General features: G+C 27.5%; 1 protein-coding gene across 1 annotated transcript; it reads right to left on the bottom strand.

Moving 5' to 3' along the window:
- Nucleotides 1-514: 514 nt before the first annotated feature.
- On the bottom strand, nucleotides 515-7,521 carry LOC145845221 (uncharacterized). Its single transcript, XM_082952645.1, has 6 exons — nucleotides 7,420-7,521; nucleotides 4,502-4,660; nucleotides 3,773-3,883; nucleotides 2,858-3,036; nucleotides 1,803-1,904; nucleotides 515-644 (listed from the first exon to the last, which is right to left on the bottom strand). Exons 3-6 carry the CDS (start codon nucleotides 3,870-3,872, stop codon nucleotides 573-575), a joined length of 453 nt encoding a protein of 150 aa, XP_082808771.1. The 5' UTR covers nucleotides 3,873-3,883; nucleotides 4,502-4,660; nucleotides 7,420-7,521; the 3' UTR covers nucleotides 515-572.
- Nucleotides 7,522-18,684: the final 11,163 nt, after the last annotated feature.

Here is an 18,684-nt window from a genome sequence, read left to right as displayed (position 1 = left end):
AGTTGACACTTACCTACCCAGTTATTAAAACTATTTGCTTCAATATTCATCAGTAAACTTTATTGAACTTCAAAGTGTTTGTATTTGGCTTAATGTAGATAATTCAAATTTTCCTAGGTACGCACTACCCGTATGAACTTTTGCGTTGTGTTGAAAAACGCGTACCTAGTCGGTAGGTTTCTGTTTTAAACCACAAACTTGATAAAACCAGCAGTAGTAATGCTTTTTAGCATAAAAACATTTTTTATCGTTTCAAAAATGCATTTTTGTAGTCTGAAAAATACATCGAAGACCGCAGTTTGTGGACCAATGATTAAAAAAAGAAGGAGTATAAATGACACAAACTATGGAAGGTAACAAGTGAAACAATTTGTTTATCAAGTTTTATTTTCATCACCAAAAAAAACATTAAAACTGAAAGGAATTTTAAAGAGATTAGAACAACTGCAATAAATTTTCTTTAAAATTTTTTTAAGTTCTTATAAGAACAGCATTGTAAATGTTAGCATAGTATTTATCGTTATATTTTTTTACTAAACTTCAAAAAAAACGAATATCTTTAAAATCTTCAATTATTGAATCCTTTTGTAGTATTCCTTGTAGTCTACTGTTTTTCCGTCCGACTTTCGAGTATATATTGCGTGCTAAAAATATTGTTTGTTTGTTTATGTTTGTTGTTATAGTATTTTAAATTAAAATAAAAATTTTATAAATTACTTTATTTATAACTTGATATATAAAACATTATCTGTTTAGTTTTACTTTCTTATAAATATGCATTTGCTAGAATTTAAAAAAAATTTGCATGTACTTAAGTATCGCCACTTATTTTAATCAAATAAGTTTAAACTATTTTATTTAGTTCTTTATAAATTAATTTAGTATAATTTTTGTTTAAGTATTTTTTTTAATCTTAATTGTTGACAATGAGTTTATTTTATTTCTATCTTCTTCTTGTGTGTCCTGTTTAAGTGGCTCAGGTTTTGATTTTGAGTCCAACATTGCACAATAAACAATATAATAATGATGAAATCAAAATCTGTCCGATTCTAATCTAAAAAATGTAGACAACCTGCAAACCGTTTATCTTAAGTAGTTTACATGCAGAGAATTAATTAGCTATTTTGACTTTATATACGCCAATCAGTACTCGATCTGTAACCCTATCCCGTTGGTGCAGTAGTCAGCGCGCCAGTCTCATATACCGAAGGTCGTAAGCTCGATCCCAACACGGGGCACATTTTATTTGTTAGCGCAGTAGGCAGCGCGTCAGTCTCTCAACCCGAAGGTCGTGAGTTCGATCCTTACACGGGGCACATTTTATTTTGTTAGCGCAGTAGGCAGCGCGTCAGTCTCATAACCCGAAGGTCGTGAGTTCGATCCTCACACGGGCTTTCGTAGGCTTGTTGTATAATAATCGAATTGGTATGATGAAACCTCATGTTAGCTTGAGTTTGTCTCACGGCATACAAAAGTCCAGACTCAGGCTCTGTAGACTTTCGCCGATACTTTAGTTGATCGTTCATCAAATTAAGACAATAATCAAGAGTTTGTGACTTCATAAAATTGTTTTGTTGATTTCAATAATCTTTCAATGTTAAACGTGCATGTCACAAGCAATGTCCTTTTCAACTTTGATAATGACTCAAATTGAAAAACTATTTAATTTGACAGTTCTACGAGTAACTACTGCAACTTATGTGCATATTTTCTGGTAATATTTGTCGAAACAAAAGCTTTATTTTTTTTTGTACATACTTTAGTTCATTATTATTGTTAATACTGTGTTGTTATTAACTCACCATAATGTATTCATCATTCCCTTTGTACTCTCTAAAATGTTTTCTCTTAACTCCATCAAGTTCAAACTCATGCCACCCACCTTTGATATCAGATAACTTAGTCTGAAAAAAAAGTCAGTATTAATATAGTGATCACTAGAATTAATTAATTGTTATTTCTGTAGTAGTATTACTTATTAACTTCAAATTCATACTGTCCTTAAGGTAAGAAAGTTAGAATGGAAGTATAATAACGAATGTTTGCAGATTTTGAGGAAAGATTAATAAAAAAATGTTTTATTAAATTTATAAACTAAATTTATAATGCGAGTTGAAGTTGTTTTTGAAATTAAACTATTTTGTTGAGCATACACATAAAATATAGTTATATACCGTTTTATACATATTTTTTACTGAATATACTCATGCTACTGGACAATACACTTATACTTTGTATATCGGTAGAAAATAACCTTTATAAATTTAAAAATCATCTAAGTCAAAATTATTGAAAATATTTGTTTAGTTAATTTTCGTTATAATACAACAAACTTTTTTTCTTTTGTTAAGTTTATAAGACCACTTTTAACATGCACATGTTTTAAAACTTTATGAAAGGCATGATATTTATAAACTTTCTTATATATTTTTTACTTAGAACGATATAATTATTAAAAAAAGCGGTTTGACATCAAATAAAACTTTGATTTTTTAAATAATTTTTTCGGTGTTTGTTTTGATGGCAAAATTTGCGAACAAACAAACTTATTCAAAACGTGATTCTCTGTAACGAAATGTCAAACAAATGCGTTAAACCTATTATTTAGTTAAGTTTTGTTTTGAAAAAACAACATACTAAAAAGTGTTTAGTTTTTAAAATTACAACATGAACCATACAACGAAAAAAGTTTAAACAGTCTCAGAAAAAAAAAGCATTTTGAATCAAGCTTTGCAAAAAAGACCAACTAAAAAAAACTCTGCAATAAAATACTAAAAACTTTATTCTAAACACACAGCAGAACTTGTACACACACCACAAAGCTGGTGTGACGTCACAAAGACTTGTTTTCACAGACCTGGTGTTTGAAGCCCGGCGCCTTCATGGTCATCCGGTCCCCAAAGTGGTCCAGCTCTGTCACTATCTTGAACCCCGTTTCCTTCTGCCTCCACGTCTCTCTGAACGTCCCATGCGCGGTCCGCTCGATGGTGTTGGTGTGCTCGAAGCCCTTCGACGCCTCGTAGTGCTGCCCCAGACCTGCGAGGTGAAAACACCGGGGTCGGTTTGAATTTGGCCAGTTCAACGGTCCCCTTACGGGGAACGGGTCACTTTTGCACGAGGAACATTTTTGCATGGCGTTACTTTTGCGAGGTCGTTACTTTTGCACGCAGGGTCATTTTTTGCACGGCGACATTTTTACACGTCAAAACTTTTGCATGACCTTACATTTGCATGGCGACAATTTTGCAAAGCGTCACTTTTTTTCAATGACAAAAGTTTCACTCGGTCCCGTTTGTGCTTCGAAACAGCTGTTGGTGACTTTTTAATAATAGTCATTCAATTCTTAGGTTTTATTCTTAGAAGTTCAACATTTATTTGATAATGAGTAATGAATTACTTCCTTGTTACATGCTGTAATTCGAAAAATTTAATTTAAAAACAAGCTAGATGCTAAATTTCAAGTTTAAAAGTTAAATAAATATCCGCATACAACTTTATATTTTGTTTAAAATTTCTACATAGTATAAAACCTAGCTTCCGTCAGCTTTTTAAGTGTTTGCGTTTTTTTTTTCAGTTTTAAGTTATCCTAGTTAAACTGAATTGCAAAACGTATTAGAGAAAAACAAACTTGTTTTGTGTCTAAAAATTTTCTGGGACGTTTAATTGGTTTGTATTACGTTGTTGGATATATGAAAAACACACTACTTGTTCAAATTGAGCAGTGCAAATAAAAATTGGTAACACAGCAAATATTGTAAAACATTTAACTAACCTAACAGCTTAAACATTTCTTCCATGTTTTCAGTTTTGTAGCGTTGCCACACACCTACTTTTTCTCCCATAACTTTTATATTGTTTAATACTTTCGACATGCTTATAGTGCCTGTGAATATGTTAAAACAGTCTAAACCAGCGATTCTTAACCTGGGGTAAAATTACCCCCGGGTAAATTTCTTCGTTTTTTAGGGTAAATTTCCTTTGTTACAGGTTATGTAAATTAGTTTTGTTTTATTTAATAGGTTAGTATTAAAATGTGTTATTTTCAAAGGTAAATAAATTCTTTAAATTTTACGATTTTTTACATTTAACAAGCTTTAAGTTCAAAAAGTTTTTTTCCTCAAGATAAAACAATATTTTGTATATTGGCGTCTGCAAAACTAAAAAATACATAAATATTCAACTTATAAAAAAGCTATTTTAAATCGTTTTACATAAACTTAATCATTTTTATGAAAGTCTGCACATTTGAAAGCTTAAAAGTATTTCAAATGCTTTCAAAGCACAAGTTTACGTTTTGATTTAGTTACAAAGTTGGCTAAATCAAATTAAAACTTCAAAAATAAAATGAAATATATAATAAAAATTATACAAAGATCAAATAGTTTTAGGAAATTAAAAGACGCAACTCTAATTACTCGTGCAAATTTTGCAATTGTGAGAATCATTTCAACTTTTACGTTTTAAACACTTTGTTTCTTTTATCACAACAAGAACAACTCACGGCAAATGGTGGTGAGACATTTTCGGCAGTCACTTTTTAAAACTTTGCATTTAAAAATGCATCTGCGTATACACTCATATCTATCTAGCCCTGTACGAGATGAAGCAGTTGGACCATTTCCTGGACGATTAGTTGGAAATCTGGGAGGAAATCCAACAACTGTTTTTTTTTTTATTTATTTATTTAGTTATGTAACGGTAAGTTTCTCAACTTGATTGTTTTATTCTCTGAAAACGCTAAACTGTTTTCAGCGCTTACAGTTTGAAGTTTACGCTGTATTTCTATTTTCTAGATAAAAAGTTTGGTATTTGTTTTACCTTCAAGTAAGAGTAGTGACACTACGCAAAGAAGAAGAAGTGTTCTTATATTTCTAGAATTATTTCCTGAAAATTTATAAACCTTTTAACAAACTTACATTAAGTCATGGAATGATTTGATTATTGAAGTTTAGATTTTTTATGTAATATTTTGTGGTAATGCAATATTTGTTTAATAAGCAAGTTGTTTTTCGACAATCATTAAAACATAAATTTAACACTTATATTACGTTCAACTCGAAATTGACTTTTATTTCGATCTTAAAAAAATAGTTTCATAAGCTTTTGCTAATGTGAAACATTTAGATTATTTTCAAAGTATTTAAAGCAAAATCTACTGTGAAATCAGTTTTACGGTTACAAGCGGTCGTAGCAAAATAAAAATAGGTTATTTAAAAAATGTCCTGGTTTCTGTTATCACCAAGTTAGTACTTAAAATATAGTTAGAAGTTTTTCAGCATTGTAAATTTACAAATATAGTTACATATATAAAGTGTAAAATTACTTTACTTTCTTTTCAAATTTTAACTTCAATAAATTGCATCAACTGCTGAAATATCGGTCAATACTCTTTTTGAACAGAAATTAAACAACGTTTTCGTTTCTTATTTCCAAGTGCCGTACAGAACACTTTCAAATAAGTGAATAACTAATGTTGTGGCGCAGTATTTTTCAACACTTAATAAACCCTTTGGGCATGTCAAAAATGAAAATTACTATAGTTTGTTAATTAAATACGATATAGTGCTTCTTATGAATAATGTTTTGCTGTGTATAATGCATCATTAATGAATATATTTTTTTTGGCCCTATATTTTTTTTAAGTTTTGTAGGTTAAAACATTTACTAAGATAAAATTAACACAAAAGGCAATTGAATGAACAAAATAAGTAACTTAATGTTTTTCAACACTCTTTTTTTTTTACTATTTGAAAATTAGTACAAAACTTTAATTATAATTTCTATGTAAAGTTGTTACAAGTTAATGTTTACAAAAGTTTTCTAATCTCAATATCAGTGGTGGCGGGCTGAAAAAGTTCTTTAATAAAAACTTATGTTAAGTATATAATCACTCCGTTTAAAATGAAAGTTTTTTATTTCAGTAGTTGTGGATTGCAAGTTAGGATTAAAACAAAGATTTGAAGATTCCAGTTATGTTAAAAATTATAGTTAGTTCAAATAAAATAACAATTAATTACAGTTTTTGTCTATTTATTAAAGTAAACTTTTTGTAAACTAACCAATTTAAAAAAAAACTATTAGAATAGTACTACAATAATGAACACTGTTTTGTTTGTTTTTACAGCTTATATTTATCTTATACAGAAGAGAACTTTTTTTTGTTGCTCAACTTCAATCTATTGTTTTATGTATGTTTTATCTTATACATACGACCTTTATTTTTTTGAAAGTTTTTGTATGAAATTGAAATTTTGCACGAACTAATATTTATTTTTACTTTTACGTTATTTTTGCTAATGCGCTTAAGTATCAAACTCTTACTTTTATAACTTGATCGTTTAGTTTAGCTCACAAGTTTATTTATAAAATTAATCCATTTTTTTATTTCAAAGCTTAAACTATTTTATTGAAATAATTTGACGTAATTTTATTTTAATAAAAGTTAACATGTTATAATTGTTTCTTTTATTTCAACCTCAACTAATATAAAGTATTTTATTCAAGTTATGATAAACAGTAATAGTTCTTTTTGAACTTTTTATATGTTTTGAAAATTTTGTAGAATGCTTTGAAGTAAAATGTACTAATTTCCGAATTTAGTGTGATTCATTTATAAAACTTTAAATATAAGAATACTATTCAAAATAAAATAAAAGCATGCAACTTACTTTTTATTGCACGTTTGTTTTTGTAAAATCAGTTTTGATTTGTAAAACTATAACTTGATTTTTAGTTAAAAATAAACTTCAAAGTTATTAACGACTAAACAGTTTAAAACTCATAAAAGCAATGTATTGTTTGATTATGGAAATTCTAAAACGCTTAGTTTTGTTTCAAAAAACTTAAAAACGCAATCCAGTTATTGTGTGTATAAGTAGGACTTTTAAAAATGACATTAAATATTTTGATGATATATTAAATTCACTTCAAATTCTCCGTTTGACCTCAAACCAAATAGTTTTGGTTGGTTCTTCCCGACCCACGTGACCAGGGAAAGCACGTGAAAACTAGTTTTTCCGCATTGATTTGTTTGAAGTTAGCGAATTTGCGGTAAAATATAAATTCTAATCACTTTTTTAAACCTATATGTTTGAAATTATTATTTTAGTTTAACTTATAGACTAAACACCAAGCAACAAAATGGAAGATTTTGAAAAAACAATATCAAACTGGAACTTGCTGCTGAAAAAATCAACAGATTTTGATTCATCGGGCCAACTGGTTGAAGCTGAGATGGAATATAAAATGTCAGTTTATCAACAATTTTGATATTTTATAAAGTAAAAGTTTGTACTTAACTATTCGTAAAGTTTTATATACCTTATTCATATTCAAATTTTATCTGACTGACCCTGGTTTTAATATAGTTCGCATAAATAGGATTTGTTTTATACCTCTTGGGAGGCTAAAAATACTTACCTAGAAGATTCTTTCATAGACTTCTATTTTGTTCTTCGTTATATATTTTAAACTGTTTTTAAAATTTCAGAAATATTCATGTTACGTCACTAACTCTTCCAGATGTCCTCTTTAGTCGACATAAAATCGTTTAAAAATATGTATAAAAAATTTGCATAAAATTAGCATAATTTTATTTTTTTGAGTTGATTATCAAATTTAATATCTTTGGAACTTTACTTTGAAATTACTGTAATAACGTTAATTCTTAATAAATAAAAATGTTATACGTTTAAGAAATAAATAAAATATTACACAACTGTAGTAACTAATAAATAAAACAAACAAAGTCAATGTGCTATAAAACAACATCACTTGTGTGACAAACAGTTTCTTAATTTAAACGTAAAGTTTTGCTCAAATGCAGATCAAAAAATTATGTTAAATTAATGTGATTTATTAAAATCAACTACTAAAAATTTTAGAATAGTTTTATGATGAAAAAACCTTTTTATACTTCCTTATATGTAAACAATTTGTATTTGTGTTATACAAGCGAAGATTACAACATTTAGTTTTAACATGCATATTTTTATTCAAAAAAACTCTGTTCAAAGTAAGTTTAATTATTTGAATTTACTTCGCTAGCTTTGAGAAACAATTATTAATAAGGATTTAATAAAATATAATTAATAAAAATTAGTAAAATTTTGAATTAAGTTATGTTTTTTTGAAAAACTACTTTAAATGTAATTATTCTGTTAAAATTTATAGTTAGTTCAAATAAAATAAAAATTAATTACAGTTTTTGTCTATTTATTAAAGTATACTTTTTGTAAACCAACCAATTAAAATAAACTATTAGAATAGTACTACAATAATGAACACTGTTTTTGTTTGTTTTTACAGCTTATATTTATTTTATACAGAAGAGAACTTTTTTTTGTTGCTCAACTTCAATCTATTGTTTTATGTGGACATACGACCTTTTTTATTTTGAAAGTTTTTGTATGAATTTGAAATTTTGCACGAACTAATATTTATTTTTACTTTTACGTTATTTTTGCTAATGCGCTTAAGTATCAAACTCTTACTTTTATAACTTGATCGTTTAGTTTAGCTCACAAGTTTATCTATAAAATTAATCCATTTTTTATTTCAAATCTTAAACTAGTTTATTAAAGTAATTTGATGTAATTTTATTTTAATAAAAGTTAACATGTTATAATTGTTTCTTTTATTTCAACCTCAACTAATATAAAGTATTTTATTCAAGTTATGATAAATAGTAATAGTCCTTTTTGAACTTTTTATATGTTTTGAAAATTTTGTAGAATGCTTTGAAGTAAAATGTACTAATTTCCGAATTTAGTGTGATTCATTTATAAAACTTTAAATATAAGAATACTATTCAAAATAAAATAAAAGCATGCAACTTACTTTTTATTGCACGTTTGTTTTTGTAAAATCAGTTTTGATTTGTAAAACTATAACTTGATTTTTAGTTAAAAATAAACTTCAAAGTTATTAACGACTAAACAGTTTAAAACTCATAAAAGCAATGTATTGTTTGATTATGGAAATTCTAAAACGCTTAGTTTTGTTTCAAAAAACTTAAAAACGCAATCCAGTTATTGTGTGTATAAGTAGGACTTTTAAAAATGACATTAAATATTTTGATGATATATTAAATTCACTTCAAATTCTCCGTTTGACCTCAAACCAAATAGTTTTGGTTGGTTCTTCCCGACCCACGTGACCAGGGAAAGCACGTGAAAACTAGTTTTTCCGCATTGATTTGTTTGAAGTTAGCGAATTTGCGGTAAAATATAAATTCTAATCACTTTTTTAAACCTATATGTTTGAAATTATTATTTTAGTTTAACTTATAGACTAAACACCAAGCAACAAAATGGAAGATTTTGAAAAAACAATATCAAACTGGAACTTGCTGCTGAAAAAATCAACAGATTTTGATTCAGCGGGCCAACTGGTTGAAGCTGAGATGGAATATAAAATGTCAGTTTATCAACAAATTTGATATTTTATAAAGTAAAAGTTTGTACTTAACTATTCGTAAAGTTTTATGTACCTTATTCATATTCAAATTTTATCTGACTGACCCTGGTTTTAATATAGTTCGCATAAATAGGATTTGTTTTATACCTCTTGGGAGGCTAAAAATACTTACCTAGAAGATTCTTTCATAGACTTCTATTTTGTTCTTCGTTATATATTTTAAACTGTTTTTAAAATTTCAGAAATATTCATGTTACGTCACTAACTCTTCCAGATGTCTTCTTTAGTCGACATTAAATCGTTTAAAAATATGTATAAAAAATTTGCATAAAATTAGCATAATTTTATTTTTTTGAGTTGATTATCAAATTTAATATCTTTGGAACTTTACTTTGAAATTACTGTAATAATGTTAATTCTTAATAAATAAAAATGTTATACGTTTAAGAAATAAATAAAATATTACACAACTGTAGTAACTAATAAATAAAACAAACAAAGTCAATGTGCTATAAAACAACATCACTTGTGTGACAAACAGTATCTTAATTTAAACGTAAAGTTTTGCTCAAATGCAGATCAAAAAATGATGTTAAATTAATGTGATTTATTAAAATCAACTACTAAAAATTTTAGAATAGTTTTATGATGAAAAAACCTTTTTATACTTCCTTATATGTAAACAATTTGTATTTGTGTTATACAAGCGAAGATTACAACATTTAAATTTAACATGCATATTTTTATTCAAAAAAACTCTGTTCAAAGTAAATTTAATTATTTGAATTTACTTCGCTAGCTTTGAGAAACAATTATTAATAAGGATTTAATAAAATATAATTAATAAAAATTAGTAAAATTTTGAATTAAGTTATGTTTTTTTGAAAAACTACTTTAAATGTAATTATTCTGTTAAAATTTATAGTTAGTTCAAATAAAATAAAAATTAATTACAGTTTTTGTCTATTTATTAAAGTATACTTTTTGTAAACCAACCAATTAAAATAAACTATTAGAATAGTACTACAATAATGAACACTGTTTTGTTTGTTTTTACAGCTTATATTTATTTTATACAGAAGAGAACTTTTTTTTGGTGCTCAACTTCAATCTATTGTTTTTTGTGGACATACGACCTTTATTGTTTTGAAAGTTTTTGTATGAATTTGAAGTTTTGCACGAACTAATATTTATTTTTACTTTAACGTTATTTTTGCTAATGCGCTTAAGTATCAAACTCTTACTTTTATAACTTGATCGTTTAGTTTAGCTCACAAGTTTATCTATAAAATTAATCCATTTTTTATTTCAAAGCTTGAACTAGTTTATTAAAGTAATTTTATGTAATTTTATTTTAATAAAAGTTAACATGTTCTAATTGTTTCTTTTATTTCATCCTCAATTAACATAAAGTATTTTATTCAAGTTATGATAAACAGTAATAGTTCTTCTCGAACTTTTTATATGATTTGAAAATATTGTAGAATGCTTTGAAGTAAAATGTACCAATTTCTGAATTTAGTGTGATTCATTTATAAAACTTTAAATATATTTTATGAACACTATTCAAAATTAAATAAAAGCAAATTAATTACTTTTTATTGCACGTTTGTTTTTGTAAAATCAATTTTGATTTGTAAAACTATAACTTGATTTTTAGTTAAATATAAACTTCAAAGTTATTAAAGACTAAACAGTTTAAAACTCATAAAAGCAATGTGTTGTTTGATTATGGAAATTCTAAAACGTTTAGTTTGGTATAAAAAAACTTAAAAACGCAATCCAGTTATTGTGTGTATAAGTAGGACTTTTAAAAATGACATTAAATATTTTGATAGAAATATTAAATTCACTTCAAATTATCCGTTTGACCTCAAACCAAATAATTTTGGTTGGGTCTTCCCAAACCACGTGACCAGGGAAAGCACGTGAAAGCTCGTTTTTCCGCATTGAGTTGTTTGAAGTTTGCGACTTTGCGGTAAAATACAAATTCTAATCATTTTTTTTAACCTAAGTAAATTGAATAAAATACTTTGTCTTTATTTTGCCAGTCAAAATACATTTTATGCCTTGGTCAATAAATAGTTTATTTGTTTTTTCTACCTTAAGTACAAATTTAGGCTAATTAATAATGAAATTTAAAGATAGAGATAAAATTTAAACAATATAAATATAAACTTAATTTTAAAGTGTTTTGTTTTTTATACATAATTAATTTTTATAGTCTTGCAATACTTGTCAGTACAGTAGACTACCGCTTAAGTACGCACTTTTTTTGGTACGCACCCCGCCTTAAGTACGCACTTATCCAGAAAGACAAAAAAAAATCTAAATTTTTATATATATATTTTTTAAGTTTCATAATACAGCGTGTTCAATTAAATGTTAATAAACTAAATACTTATGTAGTGGTTGCAGAAAAAGGAAAAGAATAATGATATTTGAGCTGTAATGCTATAGAATAAATAAATCTAGATGACAAAGTTAAAAAAACCTACAAATACAGCAAAGTTAAGTCATAATTTAATTTAAACGTACACACATCGATATTTTGCAAATGTTCGGTAAACACAATGTAGTTTTGTATTTTCCCTCAAACAAAACAAAATATGGAAAATATGGCTTAATATTCTTTTTTATATCATTGACTAATGTAGAAACTTTTTTTAGAAAAAATAAATCATTTTAAAGTCTATTAAAAAATTTTGCAGATTAGAATTATGTATTAAATGTTATTTAAAATAAAAAGACTTGTTTATTTGGACTAATTATTTGGTGGCTAGTTGTAAGAAAAAAAACAAACAACTAAATTTCATATTATACTATGTCGTCAAAAAGTACGCACTACCCGTGCTAAGTACGCACTTTTTGGTCGGGTTCAATTTGCGTACTTAAGCGGTAGTCTACTGAACTAAAAGACTTCAAATTTTTATTTTTGAATATTTATACATTTTTTACATTTCAAATATTACATTAACATACTTTTAAGCTTGAAATAAACTTTAAAAAGCAACAAAAGTCAATTTAATTTTATTGAAAATACTCACACGCTCTTAATATAGTTGTCAGTAAAAATAAAAACTAGTTATATATCTGTAACTTGTAGTAAATGCATTTAAATAACAGCATTGATAAAAAGCTTAAGTTCTAATTTACAAATAATAAAATAGTTTGAAAGAAAAGTTTAAGTATAAAAATAACATTCATTACTATACAAACTTTGATAGGAATTAAAAAGAGAAAGCTGTAGTCGTACTTATAAATTGATACTAGTTGTAGTTTGTTTTCAGTTTTTTTAAATCGTAATAAGGTGTTTTACATTTACAGTTATAATATTGTACTCTCTTTAAGTTTAACGATCTTAGTTTGAATTATATTGTCAAAGCTTGAGTTTGATAAGTTGACAAACTATTTTATACAATAACAGGGTGTAAAAATTTGTTGTTACTAAGTTGTAGAAAAACAAGATTCTTAATATAAAAACTAAACGAGTAAATATTTACTTTTAGTTCAGCAAATGCTTTTATTTTAATGAATTTTAAAAAATATATCTAATAAGATAATTACTTGATTTTATAAGTTCTTGATCTAGACAGAGTTATCAATCCTTGGTGAGGAGATATGAATTATATTAATTTATTGTCTAAATTTTGTTGGTCTTCACTGGTCTTTCACTGGTCACACAATGCCCTCATTACCATAGGAAATATATTTAGTTTATTTTTAATCGCATTAACTTAGTTTATTTTATTCTATTTAATTTAATTGTTCCATTATAAAATATTTATGTTTTATTGTGTGTATATATATTTTTGTTTTTGAGCTCCAACCTTTTCGTAAAAAGACCATTTCTGTTTTCATAAAATTCCCACGAATCTTAATATTTACATTTTTTCAAAGCTTAAGCATAAAATGTATAGCTAATAGACTATTAAAATTAAACGTACCTATACTTCATTTTAAATTAATTTAGTTTTTGTAAACAACATATTAATTATAACTCATATTTTAATTTTAATTATAATTTTACCTTTATGTGAACCCTTTTTTTGTTAATTTATCGCTCTGTATACTTTTGTTTGTCAGCTTTTTTTAGCGTTTGATGAACTGCTCTGCAGGGAAACGGCGTAACGCAATAAAAGTTAGACAATATATTAATATAATTACTTGATACTAGAAGTTATTTTCTGCAAGTATATATACTTTTAAATGATAATTTTAGTATATCCTAGACAAACGGTAAAAGGTATCCGTGGTGTGCGACTCGATAACGGAAACGTTCTTTGTGCACCGAGTCCTAGGACCTAATAGTTTGAGCGCTTTTTTGTCGCTCAATAAACTATATTCATACTCTGTGTACTTGCTAAACACAGACATAACAGAGAAACAAACTTAAACGAAAATCATAAATATGAAATATTATCATCGGCTTCAGCAGTTACCGGTTGTAACAGAATATCATTATAAAATATTATCATGCAATAAATGTAGCATTAAGAGCTTTATAAAGTTAAATTTCTATAGTTAATTGCAGTCGTATTTAAATTGTCTTGGTAAAAGTTTTCGTTGTTAATAACTAGTCAAAAAATAAAAGTAGCTTAGCTGTTTTTTGCTAGCTTCTAATTGATATAATTTGTAACTAAATTAAATTTATTCACAGACGGACTGGGACTCAACACTAGAGGGCGCCACTTGTACGACCCGGAGCCCCTGCAGTACGCCACCCTCAAATCCACCCGGATGCTGACCCAGGAGAGGGACCTGTACAGGAGGAGGGCGATGGGGGGAACCTCCCAGGTACCCGCTGAAATCGGGAATCGTTCCCAAGTACGCCGGGTACGTGCCTGGTCAGTTTTTATTATTTGTTTAGGGAATTACCCTACTACCCGGTAAAATTGGGAGTTGTCCGCTAAGTACTCCGGATACGTGCCTCGTGAGTTTGTTAAGAATTTTTTTAAGTTTATTATGAGAGTTTAAAAAGCTTATAAAGTTAGAAACAACTTATTTTACTGATAACTGTAACATGTTCTTATAACCGTTTTTTCTTCAAAATTTAGATTACGTCGGGTACGTTTCTGGTTAGAACTCACAATACAACGTCTGCTGTTATTTATCAAGATTGCTATTGTTTAATATATTTTTGAACCTGTGAATCTTTTTGTTCTAAGTTCTGTGGCATCTTGCTTTTAGACTTCACGCACTTAGCCTTAACCAAATAAGCGCATAATAAATAACTTTGTCAAAAGCCAAATTTTGCTTTAAAAGAAATTTATTATGAGTTTTTATTTGCAACGACTTATGGTTAAGCTTTTAGACTGATAGTTTTTTTTTTGTGTTATCAATAAACATATTTTTTACAATTTGTAAAACACTACAAACTAAATTTACGGACGAATAATAGTAAAAGAGGAAAATAAATTACAAATTTTACGTACAGCTAGTACTTTTGATGAGACCAAACAAAAGAAAGTCGTCTAGAACTAATCTAAATTTAATCAATTATTTTCATAGGTTTGACATAATACCTTTGTGAAATACTTTTATCTTTAACTTTAGTTGTACAAGTCACAAAACTTTGGTTCAAACAAATCGATTTGGTGCATTAAAAATTGTTTAACTAAAAAAAAAAAACAAATTTCACGTACAGACGATACTTCTAAAAGATCTTAAATAAGATTTCCGAAAACATTTTACTTGCGTTTTTTCTTCATGAAAAGTTTGGCTAAGAAATGTTTTTGTAAACTACTCCCAAATGTTTTATATAGTCAAAGTCAAAAATAGAAGTCATAAAATTTACAAACGAGTCCATTTTTTCACAGGTGACAAATTTCGCGTTGGGGCGACTTTTAGTCGTCTGACCATCAACGCCAAGGAAGTTGGGGTCCCAATTAGTACCACTTGGGGCGGCATGACGTCAGTTAACCTGGGAAAAATGTGGTGAAAAAAATAAAAATTGGTAAAAACTTAAAGCGTTTTTGTTTTTTGTTAAGTATGCTTGTTATTTCAACAATTAAAATAATTAATAAAATTTAAATACTTCTTTGTTTTCTGAGTTTTAGTTTGTTTTCTAGAAATAATTGAAAGCGTTGAGGTTTACTAATAACACCAGTTGTTTAATTTTTGATTTAAAAAACGACTGAAATAATCACATTGGTAATTTTTAATTTTACTGATGTTTAATGACATTAAATTTTTTATGCAGTAATGACGTCAACAAAAAACTTCTGTTTCAAGTTTGAAGCTTATTACATACAAAATAGAGAATTTAAAAGAAAAACAAAAATTTTGTTATGACTTTATAAAAATGATTTTGAATGAAATTTATAAAATCAACAAAAAAGTTTTCAAGTTGACTGTTTAAAATACTCCAGTAGTTATAATACATTGTTGGACATTTATGTGAAATTATACTTATTTCACTTCAATTGTCCATATGTCGATGCATGCATTAGAATAAGTTTTAAAACTTTTTTAATTAAAAATTCCTTTCAAAAGACAAGTTTCAAATAAATGATAACAACAGTTTTCTAATTTATATTTTAAATTCTTTTCGATATTTTTTGATTGACAAAGGCAAAATAAATACAACTTTGTATTCATTAATTGCCGTGTGCAAAAACAGGTGAGTATGTAAGCTGGCTATTAAAACCGTGCTGAGACACCTGCAGATTCCAACATGCACATTCCAACATGCCGAAACACTTGCAGCTTCCAACATGCAACGAGACACCTGCAATTGTCAACATGTCAAGCCACCTGCAACTGTCAACAAGTCAAGACACCTGCAACTGTCAACATGTCAAGCCACCTGCAAAAGAGAGAGTAAAAATGTATATAAACGATGAAGCACATCTACAAATGAGGTTATTATACCTCAACTACCCTACGGAGCGGACCTAGGCCGCTTCAACGGGGCGACTCTTCCTTCGTGGAAGTAGTTGCAGCTTTTCACGTGAGACTTCGAGGCCGGAGACGTGAATGGCAGTACGATACAAAATAGTTGGCTTGGGACTGCGCGGCCGCAGAGGTTAACTAGAGAACGATATAAAACAGCTTACGTGAGACTTCGAGGCCGAAGACGTAAGCTGTAGTACGATATGAAACAACTTTGATAGGATTTATAAGTTAATAAATATTGTATTTTCCACCTATATCGATATTGAAGTTCGTGTAAGATTAATGTGTAGAAAACTTAAGCGTCGCGAACCATTTTAGATCGTTTGTTTGTGAAGGCAATAAATTGTACATAGTTTTTGTTGTTTATTTTATAACTAAATTAAGTTGTTATACCTATTTATACACGGTAAAGATAGAGATAATTTAATATCCTTATTTTACTTATAAATAAATATGGTAAACAATTACATTACAACTAGTTATTAAAAAAAAGTTATGCAGTGTAAATAACTTTGAGGAAAGCAGAAAACTACTTGTATCACAATGAATTTAAAGTAAAGAAAGTAAGAAGTTAAACGAGGAGATAAAAGTTAATACTATTTGAACTACATAGTAACAAAATTAATATTCAACTTAAGCTTTTCTTGTTTAAATACTTTTAAAACTGAAAAATCGCTCCTGACCATACCTTGTCAGACTCTAGTTATTTTTTGTGTTTGTTTATTAAGGACCTTAATATATGTTTAGAAGGTAAAAAAAGGTTATAAGCAATTTTTTAGAGTAGACCGATTACTTACATACTATTTCTAAAAATTTTTGAGCAGTCTACTTGAATTTTTTTTGTGTCTCTTACTTATTTAAGATTCATAGTACTTTAATTTTGTTTCAAAAAAATTGATATTTTATAAATTTGTTTGCTAAATGTAGCATTTGTACACAAATCCCTACTAAGCTTAAAGATGCTTAAAAGAATATGATGATCTTGAATATTGATATTTTTATAAGTAAAAAAATAAGTATTCATGATACTTTGAACAATTTGACAAAAAAAGTAGTAAAAAAACTCTTGAAGAAAGTAGTGAAATTAACATTTTATACAAATTTCTATGAACTTTTGTTCTTTAAAAGTCTACGTCTTAAAGTGGACATAATAAATGAGTTGTTTATAACTTACAGTTACCAGTAAGTGATTTTAAAACACAAGGTTCCCCACAATCAGGTACACACCTGATAAATGTAATGTTACAACTAATTTATGGCCGAAGAAATTTGTCAACACTATGGCTGATTTTACAAAATAAATAGTTCAAGTTTAAAAACTACTTAGCTTTTACAGCTTTGTAATTTTTGATCCATAACTTTTTTTTAAGTCTTAAGCGAGACTAATACAGCTTGAAATTTTTAAGTATTTTCTAGCAACAAATAGTTTTGTAAGTTATATTTTTTAATAAGCTTTGAGTACCTTATAATTGGGACACGTTCAAAATCTAGCCGATCAAATCCACCTAGTCAAATTCGAGAACCGCTTACCGATCGAAGGTAAGGGTTAGGGGTAACAGTGATATTGAAAAAAAAAATAGATAAAAAAATGCAAAAAAATATAAAATTAATAAATAAAGAAAGAAAAGATAAAAAAATCGGGTGAATTTTGAATGCGGGTGGATTTTTATAGTGTACCCTTAAAATTGATGGAATAGTTAAGTAACAAATAAAAAAAAAAACTTTTGTTTTCAACAATTTTAATAAAACTAATTTATATTGTTTATCAAAAAAATAAACACATTGATTATCTTTCTTTTGTGCACATTTTAAAATACTTCACTATTTTTTTGTTGTTATGATTTAGATGTCTTCACTAGTTACATGTTTACCACACTTTAAATGCAAACAAAGTCTTTATAGTTTTTCTGTGGCCTGATGGTGTAGGAGTCCCAATGAAGTTTTTAAAACTATCTGAATTGGACGTTGCAAGACCTAAACCCATAGATCAGGGTTTCCCAAACTTTTTACAAATGGCCCCGTTCAACAAGATTACTCAAAAAACTACCATTGAAAACAACTAAACCTTTTTTTTTTGCTCTACAACAGCAATTTTAGAATATCTAGTGTAAGTTTCAGAACTACCATTTAAAACACCTACGACCTTTATTTTTCTCTTCATCTGCAACTCTAGAATATCTAGTGTAAGTTTCAAATTATGTCCTCATGCCTCCCCTTTGACCCCTTTTGCTACTCATGACCCCAAAGAGGCTACTTGGCCAAATTTAGAAGACCCAGCCAAAGATCGATTAATATACAAAAAGTAAGTAAAGTGTTTGAAAATTTAAATGGGTTGATTTTTAGAAACGCTGTATAAAATTAAATTTATTT

The sequence above is a fragment of the Thalia democratica genome, chromosome 9 (genome assembly GCF_965202585.1).
Source record: "Thalia democratica chromosome 9, ktThaDemo2.hap1.1, whole genome shotgun sequence".
Classification (NCBI taxonomy): Eukaryota; Metazoa; Chordata; class Thaliacea; order Salpida; family Salpidae; genus Thalia; species Thalia democratica.
The sequence above is the reverse complement of the archived record's forward strand: the minus strand, read 5'-3'. Positions and strand labels throughout refer to the sequence as shown.